This window comes from Vicugna pacos, chromosome X (genome assembly GCF_048564905.1).
Source record: "Vicugna pacos chromosome X, VicPac4, whole genome shotgun sequence".
Taxonomy (NCBI): Eukaryota; Metazoa; Chordata; class Mammalia; order Artiodactyla; family Camelidae; genus Vicugna; species Vicugna pacos.
The window spans coordinates 86,102,771-86,117,794 of NC_133023.1; the positions used below are offsets into that span (position 1 = coordinate 86,102,771).

At 41.9% G+C, this 15,024-nt stretch overlaps 1 protein-coding gene across 1 annotated transcript in view; it reads left to right on the plus strand.

Moving 5' to 3' along the window:
• Window positions 1-13,882, plus strand: part of GRIA3 (glutamate ionotropic receptor AMPA type subunit 3) — a 259,886-nt gene extending 246,004 nt beyond the window's left edge. Inside the window, exons 15-16 of the mRNA XM_006215906.2 lie at window positions 6,649-6,896; window positions 11,773-13,882. Of these exons, the coding sequence (XP_006215968.1) occupies window positions 6,649-6,894 (246 nt within the window). The 3' untranslated portion in view covers window positions 6,895-6,896; window positions 11,773-13,882. The remainder of the gene's footprint in view (window positions 1-6,648; window positions 6,897-11,772) is intronic.
• Window positions 13,883-15,024: the final 1,142 nt, after the last annotated feature.

Here is a 15,024-nt window from a genome sequence, read left to right on the forward strand (position 1 = left end):
CTGCTCTTGAAAACCACAGTTTAGAGGGAGACCTAAGACATGGACACAAATAATAAGGCAAGATAGAAGATGAAGGAGGGGAGAGAAAATATTGGAGTGAGGAACAAAAATGGCTTCCTGAAGGAAGTGACATTTACAGTGACCAAATGCCCACATAAATCCTCTTCCTTTAAAATACCAAATTGTGTGTGTGTGTGTATGTGTGTGTGTTTGTATTGGGGGACGTCTCTCAATACATTTGGCTGATTTGGATTGGGTTTGGCAATACATCCAGTAAGGTACAGTAAGAGAGAAAATTATGTGGACAAAAGCAGTTTTTCTCTGCCATCTTGGGAATTTATTCCACCCCACAGCAACATACATTTCTAGGAGATTTGGCCTTTAAAGTACTTTCTTTTCTTGGCAGCTATCCTAACCTGGTTCAGCAATATTATCTGTGATTTCTGATTACAGCTTTTATGCTCCTTGGCTGTGCTGCTGCTTGAAATGTTTGTTTTTCTCCTTCATTTTTATTTAGAAGTTCCCAAATGCACATTGGTTCCCTGCCAGATTTCATAAGCCCTGTGATTTTTTTTCCAATCAAAGACTAACCTTCTAAGGGTATATCATTTGTAAGATTTCTCCAAAGTCCTAGGGCATCAGATGAGGTCTGGATGCTCTAAGGCAGGGTTTCTCAGCCTCAGCACTGTTGACATCTGGGGCTTTGTTGTGGGTGTGCATAGTAGGGTGTTTAACAGCATCCCTGGCCTCTACCTACTAGATGCCTGAAGCATTCCTCCCCCACCCCAGTTGTGACAATGAAAAATGACTCTAGAAATGTCCCCTGGAGGACAAAATGACTCCTGATTGAGAACGATTGCTCTAAGGTAACCTCCACGATAACTGTGGAAGCCATGGGAGTAGAGAGCTGTTACCAACCATTCTGTGGAAGCCATTCAATGGCCACTTGTCAAAATAGGACGCTAAATTGTTGACACACTCAGCCTGGGTTTTGGCAAGAGTGGAGGGTGGCAGCCCAGACTGGGCCCCAGCAGCAGAAAAGCCTTCCGTCCTCTAAAGCCAGTGCTTCTCAAACGTTTTTTGTCCCAGGACCCCTTTACACACTTAAAAATTACAATGAATCCCCAAAAGATTTTGTTCATGTGTGCTGTGTCTATCAATATTTACCATATCAGAAATGAAAACTGAAGATTTTTCAAAGAATATATTAATTCATTTTAAAATAAACCAATGTATATTCACATAAATAACATAATTTTTACGAAAAATAACTATTCTTTAAAAAAACTAGTGAGGAATGGCATTGTCCTATGTTTTGCAGATATCCTTAATATCTGGCTTAATATAGGAGAATAGGATTCTCATTGCTGCTTCTTCATACAGCGTGTTGTGATATTACACGTCATGTAGCCTCCAGGAAACTCCACTGTACATCATGAGGGAATGAGTGAGAAAGGCAAGAAATGCCTTAGTGTTATTACAAAAATAGTTCTGACCTCACAGACCCTCTGATGAAAAGGTTTCAGGGATCCTTCAGGGGTCCTTGGACCACTGGCTTTGAGAACCATTGCTCTAAACTAACATGTGACACTTTTATCAACCTAGCTCACTTAAGGGTTGACACATTTTTTTTTAATCCAGAATCTCTAGGGAGAGACCTCTATTTGGACATTAGCATGAGTGTCTTTAATCAGACTGCTCTGTTCCTAAGATCTAGTAAGAGCAGCTGTACTGAAGAAATTGAATGAAATAATTTGAAGAATACAGTAGCTTGAGGGAGGTCAGGGCCTAGTAAGGGCAGAGTCACAGAGCAGTGTGAAGACACTGGGCCCTTTGCAATAAGAAAAGAGGAAGCACAGAAAGAAAGAAAACTGCTTTATCCTTTTTCCTGCGGTCCTGATGGAATCAGTGAGCCATATGCCGTTGGAAAGCATCTCCCCTGCCACCCGAGCCAACTGCCATAATCCTGAGCCTGGGTGTCAGTGCCTAGCCTCAGGCTCAGCACTGGGGAAGACCTGGTGGTGATACAGCTGAAAATAATAGGGGGAAAGGAGAGGGGAGGAGGCCAGGCCGTGGGGTTAAGGGAGAAGGCAGTTCCAACACTGATCTCAGGGCCATAGATGACCTGTCTGTCCTTTAAAAGTCTAAGACTTAACTTTCACTGCCAATAATATCCTAAAGAGGCTCAAATTTTTGAGTATTTTTTTGTTGCTTTGCATTCCAAGCAACCCTGGCTAGCATTTGAGAAGCCTAAGCTTCTGAGCACTGATTGGAGGAACTTGTTTAAAATATAAAAGGACCTCAATTTCCTGGTCAGATACAAAACGGAGATAGATATTCTGGCTGCCAAGCCCTGAACGAACCAAGAAAGTGTCACCTCCCTGACACTCAAGGTTTACACTTTTTCAAATCCCAAGTCCTCTGAAATTGCCTATTGTTTTTAAATGATGATGCATTTCTCAGAGTATCTCAAGATGAGATGGTCCCTCTGCTCTCAACAGCAAAGGAGGGAAGAAAGGAAATAGGCTTTGGGGACTTGGTCTGATACAGGCCAGATCTCTGACTATGGGAAATCTTGCCAATGACTGTATATGTTGGTAGGTCCAAGTTACTCAAATGAGCTAAGAAATTCTATGGAATGTTCATAGTAACATAAATGTATCTATTTTCCTCCTTGTAAATTGGTGGCATTCAGAAGAACATGCACTAGTATTGGCAATATTGTTCACATGAATCTGAACACACTGTAGTTCATCGCCTCATAACAGAAATATGCCACCCTCTATATATAATGCATTTTAAATCTAAAGTTATTAAAGATACTTCATTAAGATTCATTAGCTCTAGAAAGAAGACAGAGTAAAGGCCTTTATTCCCATTTTACAGCTGAAGGAATTTCTAAGAGAGAAAATCGTTATCCTAGGACTAGTGGGGTTTCCTGCGTTGGCTCTGAGTGCAGTTCTTTTACTCTAGGGGGTGGAGGATGAGCGAGCAGTGGCCTGGCCTCCTGGGGGTGTGTTAGCCTCTCAGCTGAGGAGGTCTCATCTTACTAGAACAGCGTATCTAAACTTCCTCTGCAGCGCTACCCACAATGGCAGAGTCAGTTTGCCATTTTAGGCCATGCCATATTAATAATCTGTTTTTAAACAATCTGCTTCACCTTCTGGCGATCTGAGTTGCCTGCAGATGTATGACCACTTCAGAGAGACAGCTGATCAGTAACTCAAAAACAATCCGTAGACCAGTTCTCCCATTGCTGAAAGTACTCTTATCCCAAACTCAGAGGTCCACATTATACCATTCATACTAAGACCAGTATGCGCATAAGAATTCAGTTTGTGGAGTGCAGCCATGTATGCAGTACAGTTCTTTAGAGATCATGTCCAGCTGGGTGACAGAGTCGTGTAATGAAGGACAACTAATCAGAAGGCATGTTATTCATGTAGAATCTATTTTCTGCTCTGTTCAGATGCATCCTTTTGCCTCCACGTGTGGAAACGCTTCCCCTTCTGGCCCCGTTCCCTTTCTCACGCCTCCATAAAACTTGCTTTCTGTCTGGAAGTACAACAAGACACCCGGTTAGATCAAACCTAACACACCTCCGCCACAAAGCTACTGCAAGCTGCCGCTGACGATTGTCACTTGAGGGGAGACCCTCCTCACCACACACAGCCTATCTGAGGAGTGCCTTTTTTCTATCCTCATTATTTAACAGTGTGTGCCGATTACTCAAAGCGATATGGGCAGGCCCTGGTAAATATAGCGTTGCTGTAGTGTTAACTTTTTATAAGGTAATGCTCAGGTTGCCTGCAGTGTCTAAAATTACTCTGTGGCCAGGGCCCCCTGCTTTATCGCTTTCTATAGTTTTAAAGTAGTTTGAAGCTTGAATAACATAAAATAACATAATATAATGTTATTTATGTTATTTCCCACGTGAAGAACGCCTGTAAACCTTGCAGTATTGAAACTCAGTGAACAAGGCATCTTAGACAAGCTGAAAAACAAATGGTGGTACGATAAGGGGGAATGTGGAGCCAAGGACTCCGGGAGTAAGGTCAGTCGCTGAAGGTCTTTTTGTACTGATTAGCAATCACATTTTGAACCACTGTTTATTTTCTACCCTAAAATGGCTTTCCTTCCCAACACACACTCCCTGACACAGTGGGACCCCTTTATAACACCAGCGCTAAAGGAATAAGGCGAACACCGGCCTCAGAGGCCTGCCACGTGCCATCAATCGTCGACTGCATAGAGCTATGGTTATGAGGAATCTCAGTCTGGCCCACCACGTTTCCAAAGCAGTAATATCACGAGCTGTGTTATAAGGGGGTTTTACTGTATTTCACATTTCGAAAGTTCAAAGAGAAAATAGAACAACAACAGCCAAAAGACAAAAACAAAAAAGATCCAGTTGTGACAGTACTTTTTCTTAACCTCTTACAGTGTCAGAGACTTTGTACTTGTAAATGCCTTTGGTTATTAATAGCATTATGTCGATCCCACCTGAAAACAGTCAAAGAAAGAAATCACAAAGACTGGTCTCTGTAAGCAGAATGATTAGCCTCCTCTCAGCTGCTGTCGTATTGAGTTCAGCATCTATTTGGATCTCAAATCTCATTAAGTCTGTCACACTTCTCTCTTCCAAAGGTGTCATTTGAATCTCTGTACGTAATACTTTTACAATTCAGTCGCATGCTCCTTACGGGTATACATTGTCAGGATAACATCACATTGATAAGCATGAAACACTCTTCCCCGCCTCCTTCCTGCCCCCTTTTGCTCCCCTAAGAAAGTTCTTTTTTAGTTTCAATTTTTGCCTTTCCTTTTTTTGAACTAATATTGTGGTATCAGTTAATTCATTTCATGAAGTGCCACTCATTTTCCTTGTGCAGTGAACCATTTTGCTACTGGTTTTCTACATCCCACAACAGGGAATTTTGTGAAACTTAAGTACATGGAACTTGAAACTGTTTGTTGCTACAGCTTAGATGGATTATGTAAAGGACACGTTTTCCCCATCAAAAACTGCATACATATAAAAATCTAATAGGAGAGGGAGGGTTACCAGAAATTGGTCCATTTCCTGATGGACCGTGGAACATCCTTGCAGATAGCTTCACCAGCCTCCTTAAGGAGATGATCCATTGTTTCATAAGTGACAGAAATTCCTACCACTTTTCTAGCTGTCATTCATCCTAGGAGAGTGACTATTTGCAAGGTTGTTGTAGACATGAAGCATGTCCACATCCCCTTCCTGATGATGTGATTCAATTCCAATTGGCCTTTTTATGAAGGTAAACCAGTACAGGACTGGCTCCTATGAAAACAGAGTCAGGACATGGCCATATCGTCTTTACATTTAATTCTTTAAGTGATGATACCAGGACTGGCTGAGTGTTAACTGTCAGCAGTGGCCATCATCTGCTCACTGTGCTATCATTTGAATAAGATACTCAATTCACTGGCTTAGCAATTTGGGTTTTCCATTCTATTGTATTCAGCAGCAAAATGGTTACATTCCCTCTAAAAAGACTACAAAATGCTATTTTATTTTATTTTTTTTCAAAGAAAGGCTCCTGGCTCTTGGTGTGTCCTACCTCAAGGTAGGACTCAAGGCACCAACTGTTTTCTTTCCATTGTTCAGCAGTACAGTTTTTGCTTTTTCATACAGGCAGATAGCTTAGTCCAGATTTGCACAGTTTGACCTGAAAGTCACTGACCGGCTTCCTCGATTTCCACCCCCATTTTAAATAGAAAGCAGATAAGTGTAGGTTTTTTTTTTTTCCCCCTAATTATTCTTTACATTCCCTGGAGTAAAAGCTAAAAATGAGCTGAATTTTGTTTTAATCATCAGCCTCTTGGAAAAGCTTTCTGATTTGTATGGAGCCAATTCAGGACCCAGTGGGGGTCCTCTTGAGAGTTTTCCTTAAACTCTCAGGAAGAGGGGAAGGAGCCAGTGCTTTGTGCTGTGCCCTTGTTCCAGCAGCACAAAGACTTGCCGCCCTGAGGAGGAGAACTTAGCAACCAGTCCCTAAAGGGAGCAATTTGTCAGCCACCGGATGAGAGGGGAGAATTAATCCTTTTTAAGCAAACCCTTGCAAACTCCCCAGATGTGACTATCAGGAAAGTCTACTATTCTCACCTGGTATCTTAAAGACTAGTTGTTGACAAGTTTGTCACAGGGAGAACAAGGGAGAAAGGAGTGTTGCGGGGCAGAGAGGGGAAAGAGTGCTTCAAGTTCCCAAATGAAAAGAGTGTTACATTTATAGAGATATGTCACAGCTCGACTCTGGCAAATGGTGTTTCTGGAAGCTAGCAGAAGAATAAATTGTGCTTGTGTTTACATTTTTGCTCCCATGGCCAAGTGCTGTTTTATTTCGTTTTGACACCATTTTGAGGTACTAAAGGATTTACAGAGTCGAAATAAAAGAACATTTAGGTAAGGACCATGACTGTCAGCAGAAGCACAATGTACCATCTTGCTGGCCATTGTGACACGTCAGCCAGATGCCAGAGTTGAGTCATAACACTTACATCAATGTTTAGTTATTTTACAACTTAGAAATATCCTATACTGTTGTAATGTATTATAATGTCCCATTGCCTTTGTTTTCCCCAAGAACTAATCACGTTGTTCATTTCTCTTAGGACAAGACCAGCGCTCTGAGCCTGAGCAATGTGGCAGGCGTTTTCTATATACTTGTCGGAGGTCTGGGGCTGGCCATGATGGTGGCCTTGATAGAATTCTGTTACAAATCCCGGGCAGAGTCCAAACGCATGAAACTCACAAAGAACACCCAAAACTTTAAGCCTGCTCCTGCCACCAACACTCAGAATTACGCTACATACAGAGAAGGCTACAACGTGTATGGAACAGAGAGTGTTAAGATCTAGGGGTACGGTTAAGGTCTAGTAAACTAATCAGTTTGCGTTACTGTATGTTAATCTCTTTTTTTCCCCTCTTTCTTTGTTTCTCAGTTTGGTTTATTATTTCAAGCATTGTCTATTCTTTGCAACCACTTAATTCTTTGAAAACAATGGTTGTGCTTTCTTGTCAGACAGTAGAGTTTTCTAATACCAGGGTTGTAGTTAAATTGTGGCCTGTGACCCAAAAGGAAAAAAAGAACAATTCTTTAGAGCAACACTGTTCAATGGGAATATTTGCAAGCCACATATGTGAACCCCATGTGTAATTTTAAGCGCTCTCTTGGCCACAGTTTCAAAAGTAACACAAGTGAAATTAATTGAATGATATATTTTGTTTAAATCAACATATCCAAAATATTATCATTTCAGCATGTTATCAATATAAAAACTGAATGAGATATTTTACATTCTTTTCTTCATACTAAGTCTTAGAAACTGGAGGTGTGTCTTATGCTTATGACACATCTCAACTCATACTAGCCACATAGCGAGTGTTCAAGAGTCACATGTGGCTGGTGACTACCGTACTGGACAGTGCAGCTCTAGAAAAAGCAGCTCTATGGAACTGCTGTTAAAATGAGGAGTGGAAGGGGGGCACGGCCACCTTGAGAAATGTAGTCTTTCTGTAGGGGAGTGATGGTTCTCTTAAATGTAAGCCTGGGAATTTCTTTAATCCTTGAGTTCCTGTGTTGTTTCTTTCTTGGAACTGATATTCAGGTAAGTGTTTCCCAAAGGACAGTCTAGATTCCCTGCTCCTGGCTGTCCCCAAATTCATACTTAAATGAACCTGACTGATGACACCTTGACTCTGGCAGCTACAGCCAAAACTCACCAATAACTCAGACACGTTCAAAGGCAAGCTTGAATTAAGATAACATCTCCATTCTGGAAGCGTTTAAGAGAATATAGCTTTGTTACCTTCAAGTGCATCTGTCATCACTAACACACCTATCTGAAGTGGAACAGTGCAGTTAGCAACTTCATAGCCCTTTTTTTTTGGTGGGAGATTTTTGACCTTAGGAGTCATGGTCAATGGGCTTGAATTTCTACAGATGCATTTGTGTTTTGACCTCCTTATGTTTCATGGTGTGCATCTAAGTTCAGCCAATTTTTAAATAATATTTCATCCAAAACATCATTTGTCCTCGCCTTGTTTGATGAAGCTGCTGGCTGTCCTTTCCTGCTGCAGACTGCAGCCTTTTACCACAGCGTATTCAGTACACTGAACTAACCCACTAACCAAGTGTTCCCATCGCATTGCTGAATGTACAGTACATGGATTCATCTGTAATTAGCATTGTTTGCATGCAAGCGTTCAATGTCCTGGTATGCTTAAAATAGCTTACTCTTGAGTAGATTATATAGGCCCATTACAATTTGGGGCACATTATTTGCTTTCTCATAGGATAGTATATGGGTGATTTCAGCCTAGCTTAATTATTCCAAATTCTGAGAGACTGGCATCCAAAGAAATCTGCATAACAGTTTTCCAAGTACTCTCACACATCTATTGCCTCATTTGAGGTAATGGGTCAAAACAGATTTTCCCTTTCAGGTAGCTAAGCGCCAGCCACAACAAATGACGCAACACAATGGGCCGTGGCAGTTCTGGGGCTAGAAGCCAGCTCTTTTTCCTCCTGTAGCTGTATTCTTTACTAAACCATGTCACCACTAACCAGCCATGGCCCGGTGGTCTCCAGAAACCTTGAAACCCCAATGGAATCCTTTCAGATGGAGAGCAGACCCTAGGTCTCTGACTCACTTGTTTACAAAAATATCTTGAGGGACCTCACCAAACCTCCACGTGCCCTACTTCTGACGCACTCGACATGAGGGTGTATCGTCAATCACTCCTACTTTCCCCCCAAAGGAATCTGAAACAGAAGGGTCTCAGGGCTTAGGGTCACGCAGCCTGCAGACCCTCTTTATCATCAGCCATTCCATCTGTGAATTGCTGTCCCCACTCCCCAGCTACTAGAGCCTCAGTCCCTGATTCCAGTCTCAGAGCAGTGCTTCTCAAACGGCAGCATGCGTGTGAATCACCTGGGGATCTCAGGAAACTGCAGAGCCCAACTCAGTAGGTCTGGGGTGGGGCCTGAAATTCTGCATTTCTCACATGCTCGTAGGTCATGTTGCTCTGCCGAGCCAGGGAGTAGTAAGATTCCAGAGAGAATTCTCTCAGAGGGTGTCACTTAAGGGAAGGAAGGAAGGGAAGGGGGAAAGACGGAAGAAGAGTGAGAAAAAGAAAGAGACAGAGATAGAGGAGAGAGAGAGAGAAGGGGGGAAAAGAAAAAACTGAGATCAGCAAACCTTTGGGCAGAATGCTGCAGTCGTGATGTGGAGGCCCAGAACATCAAACCTGGGGGAAGAGCCTCAGAAATGAACTTACCACAACTTCTGCTGCTCTGCCTTTCCTTTAGCCATCTTGGTTGATCCATTTTGTGAAGCATGATTCAGGCTAATTGAGGCAAAAATCACATCTGAATAGACATTGATGCCAATGTGGTTACAGCCCAGTTAGCTAGCACCTTGGCAGTCATACCTAGGGTGAAAAAAAACCTGGGAAAAGCCTCTGCAAAGAAATCTGTCCTCCAAGGCTGTGTGAAGTCCACAGGCAAGAAGGAAAAGCCTCAGAGGATGCCAGAAAAAAAAATCCTGACATGTGTCAGTTGAGGCACCAAGCAGGCTGAGCAGGAAATAAAAACCTTTCTGCTGTCCCCAGCCAGTCTGGGGACATAACATTAGGGAAATGTTGACTAAATGAAGAATGGGCTCTTCATCCATTGATCTTTTGTTGCCCAAGAAGTTCTGGGATATCTCCAAGTGACTTCTAATTTGTTACCTAGCTATTGGCTTCCGGTTCTCTGAGTTGGCCTAGATCTGTCAGGGTCTGTGCAGGGGCACGGAGATGGAGAGGCACCCTGAGATTTTACTTTTATTGCTAATTATCAGAGCCAGCCTTGGGAGTTTATGGTACGAGTAATTCTTCAGGAAGAATGACTCAAGGGCAAATCAAACAAGAATATGATCCAGGTGAAATCTGCCTAATAAAAAGACCTCCTTGAAAGAGGAGGGAGTCATCTCTAATTTTCCATGGGTGAGAGTCAAGTCAGGATTACTGAACTCATTATAGGAACACACACCTCTGATCCGGCACCCACTTGGGAGCAGGCAACCTCTTGACTACCGCCTGCCTGTCTGGGTTACTGACCAACCACTGGAGGTGTGGCCCCCAGCATGTCTGGGCAGGTGACCAACCACCAAGCCTTCCAGATTCACTGCTCCCTAGGGTTGACTGCTAATTGTTTTAAGAAATTCTTTCTGATTTCTTCATTGCTGTTCAGAACTACTTTGGGCTTCTTTGGTTTCTTCAATATTTTGAAATCCTTCTCATTTCAAAGACTTCAAAACACAAGAAGTTAAGGACAAAGATTTCTATTTTTCCTCTAAAACAGTTCTGTTTAGTCTTCCTTAAAAATATCAACTTTGTTCATGCTGTCCATTTCAAAGTGATGAATTTTCCATCGCAGCCCATGCATAGACATTCTCATCAGGGAAGTGGTCCTGCTTTAAAGAGTTCATCTTATGTCAAGTGGAAAACATATTCTAGATAACTGAGGTGGTGATGTTCTTTGTCCCCAGAGGACTTTTACTTCAGTGCTAATACTTCATCTACCACCATTTAAAAGCAGGACACAGAGGCACTGAAAGATTAGGTGACTTTCCCAAAGTTATGCAGTGAGGTAGTGACATCCCATAGCAAATGGGGAGGGAGGAGGGGTGTTTGATCTTTCTGCCATAGATACAAAATTTCTCCAAACTTCTGAGATAGGTATGACCCTGGACCATAGGGATTCCAAGGAAGAGGTTTACCCACTTCCATGTTAATCTTATTCTGCCCTCTTTGGGCCTTCAGATGCATCTTTTAGTATACGTGCTGCCAAAGCGAGCTTCAGATGCATTTTTGATACTCTTCTCACAAATACTTTTATTTCAGAGCCAGTGGTAGATAGTGATCCTGCATTCCTTTGGGATAAAATTCAGTGTTAGCTCAGGAGAAAAATAAGGCTCCCATTAGTGTATTGGGAAAAGATGGAGAGGAGGGATGTGAGCTTGAAGAGGAGGCAGGCAAGTGGCCTTAAAGTTTCAGTGTTGGGATCAAATGAATACCCCGCACTAGTTAATGCCTCCAAAATGAGGGCAGCATCAGCATCTCAATTAGGCCCATAAAATCAGGGCAAAGATCCCATGGATGCCAAGCCCCTTCATGGGTATCCCTGTTCTGGCTTCTTCTTAGAATGTGCTGTCTCTTTTAAGTCCATGTGCTATTTTCAAACTTTAATAACTAAGGTTATAAGTATTAAGAGAAACAAGCTGTCACCTTTCTGGCAAGAAGCAGCAAATTTTCTTCTCACAGTCAAATGGATTTCAATTGAGCAAGCCTAGATAAACAGTCCTCTGTCACAGATTCTGCAATCAGAATACACTGTGCTATGTAGCTGTCCTGAGTATCTGTATTGAAATGCCACTATGGCTTTCTGGTATACCTACATCCCATGTGATTAACATTTTAAGTTAGACTTCATGCAATGCCCGTGTATTCCTTAGTACAGTGCATAGTTTAAAAAAAGAAAAAATCTAGCGTAACCTATTGCAAAGCATTTGCTTCAAGTGAAAGGCTTTAAACAGACCTGTTGCCTAAAGCCAGTCAAACCAGGTGCAGCCTCAGTGATGCCAGTTTAAGGAAACAGCCATGGTTCTCATCCAAGATAGACTGAGCCATAATGAACTTCTCAATTCCCAGTAGAAGCCTGTTCAAATTTAAATTTCCCCTTGCCTTTGCAGATCCCTTCCCACTGGAGGCATGTGACGAGAGGAATCACCGAAAACGTGGCTGCTTCAAGGATCCTGAGCCAGATTTCACTCTCCTTGGTGTCGGGCATGACACGAATATTGCTGATGGTGCAATGACCTTTCAATAGAAAAAACTGATTTTTTTTTCCTTCAGTGCCTTATGGAATACTCTGAGACTCGCGACAATGCAAACCATCATTGAAATCTTTTTGCTTTGCTTGAAAAAAAATTAAAATAAAACCAACAAAAAATGGACATGCAAGATTCCAGTATGCGAAAACAAATCTTATTTAAAAACAAAGTCAATTCAACAAAAGCCATTCTTTGATACCACTGCACAGTATACAAACACCATGTTCTTTAATATACAACACAAATTTAAAATTCTAATTCAGCAAATAGGCCCATCTTAGCTAAAATAATTAATTCTTCCTGATTTAAAAAAAAATCTGACTCCCTGTGTCTGGGAGGACAGACTGGCATTTCTTCTAGGATCTGCTGACCAGATGTTTTTGGTATTTCCTGTTGGTGGTGATGTTCTGTGCACCCTATTTCCTTTCAACGTTGCCGAAATGTGTATATCTTTAGAATGTAAATGCAACACTTAAGAAAATTCAAATACTTTGGAAAAGGGACTAAACGGTGACTTCTGTGTTTTGAAATGGTTTTGTGAAAATGCTTTGCTAACTTCCCACTCGGTGAAGGGATTAACAGAGCTTTTGAAATTGACTTGTGTGTAGCAAGGGACGGGGCACTACAGGCATACCTCTCGGTGCTTTCCTAAAACGGATCCCGGGGCTTTCCTTGAGAGGCCTGGAATTTCAGCTCACAGATCTGTTTTTCTTGCTTCAGTGTGCATTTTAAGTCAAGATAGCTGAGAATTTAGCATTGAGGTGAGGGAAATGCTGCCTACACTCCCAAATGTGTTCAGAATATCTTTCTCAAAAACAACACTGTGTTTAGCTCTGCTTTCTCTACTAAGTATGCCTTTGAAGTGTACACAACGGAGACAGGACCACGTTGCAAGGCGGGCCAGTGGGTTCAGACCACAGTTCTCAATCTGACTTTCCTCTTGCTAGGTCTGTCTTACCAGCTGTTGCCTGTTATTGCCCGTGGCTCTCCATCAGACTGCATGTGTCCTTTTCTAGTTTGCAAAGACTAAAATGCATTCCCAAACCTACTGCTAAACCAAGGACCTCAGCACCACTCCCAGGTCCTTGCTTGGAGCAGTCTCTCTACTGACGCAGAAGATCGCTCCACTGCTCCATGGGCTATCAAGTAACTAATTGCATACCTGCCACTGGCATCATCAGAACAGTCAGAGGAAATAGTTTCCGCTCACTAATTACCTCCTACATAACGACGTATGCTTTCTGTAGTTCAGTAGTTTGCTCTCATCAGTGACGTGCATTGGGAAGTTTCCAGACTGTAAAAACTAGGAGCTCGAATTCATTTCCCAAGTGTGACCCTTAGATGCTTTAGTTGACTCGCTGCATATTTGCTCTTGTCTTCAGAAGAGAAAGGAAGAAGTCTCGTTTCCAACGAAACGTTTCCGGAAAAGTGTAATATAAACTTTCATCCAAAAATTGTGTCATAAGCAAATAACTCACCTGTCAAATTTTCAATGGTATTTGAACAAAAAAAAAGAAAGCTGTTGTGTTTTCGTTCCGTTTTGTTTTCCTGAAACTGTGATTTTCAACTTCTGAATGCTATAATGTCCCAGCGCGGGAAGCTAATGCTGTGCGAATATGAAGTTGTATAAAACAAACCAACCAACCTACACACAAACTTTTCAGAGGCACTGTGTAAAGGGAAATGTGTGTTTATTGACTCAAATCAGCTTTTCAGAGAGGAAACTTTACTGGAATTGAAGAGGCAGGTAAATTGGTTTGTTATTTTTTAAAAACTTGCATGTTTAAAAAAAACATTGATTGCTTCAAATTTCTGCTACTAACTTCAAGCTATGGGAATTTGGCGGTAGTCACTTGAAGATTTTTTCCAATTATTTTCTTTTTGTCATTAAAGCTGTACTTCAGTGAACAGAAACATTGCCAAGCAAACTAATGGCTGTAAAAGCGTAAATTGCATGTGTGGGCATAAATTACGGAGCCTCATTGCCATGAGGTATTGTACAAAGTTTTAATACATTTTGTAAATAAAATTGTAAAGAAAGAATTCTGTTTCTGGGCTTTGACTGCTTAAACTTTACTTGGATGCAGATGCCAAGAAGTTATTATTCACCAGTGTACTTCCCACCAGAAGCTTTGCCAATGACGTACAGTCACCTTACAGGTGATCTGCACAAAGGATTATGCCTCTCCCCACCCCAAATGCAACCACAGTCAGGTTCAGACCCCCAACCGAAATGGAACTGTACCAAGACACTAGGTTAGGTCTGTCAGGATCACCACCAGTGAGATGATGTCAACAGGAAGCGGGACTTCAGTTCACATGTGAAGGAGGAAAAAATTTGACTTCAGGGCCTTCATTCCTATTCGTTACTTCCTCCACCCTTTGGCGCCCTCTCCTCAGACATTGGTCTTGACCTCCCAAGGAAGTGCCCAAACTCAGAATTGATGATCTTCCGAAACAGTTCCAATTACTTCCCCAGGTTATCACAAAGTATCTGTCTTAGTTAATTGGCTCCATTTTGTGCTACTGCCTTAATTACTGATAATAATGTTTCAGGGGAAAATCTATTCCACTAAAGGCCACTGATCTAGAGTGGAGAAAGAAAGAACGAATTCAGGACTATACTGATCTCTGAATGTTTCTGAGAGAGGAACAAAAGGCTAATGGTCTAGTCTGAATTGTATATCCTGAACATGGAATATAGTTTTATCCAATAAAATAAAGCAAGTGTTTAAATGTAGACTAGTTTTAGATGATGACTGCCGAAGATAACAGCAAGTAATGATAGGAGAAAGGGAAAGGGGATAATTTGTAACTAAGCGAGAAAGGAAAAAGAGTGCAGCTGAGATGCTAGAGAGATAAAGAGGGAAGGCCATCTGGGGTTAGGGACACAGGGAACAAGGAACACAAGGCCCTGGAGAGAGAAAAATCGAGCAGGAAAGGCAAACTCTCAGAAGATTCTGAAATGTAGGCTGATATAAACCTGTTGTGGTCAATTTCGCCTGTAGGCTTCATCATATTACCACCATTTTCACTGTCCTCTGAAATGCCATCTATCGGTGAACCACTCACACTTTATAACTCTTCAACTGCTTTCCTTTTCTTTGATTA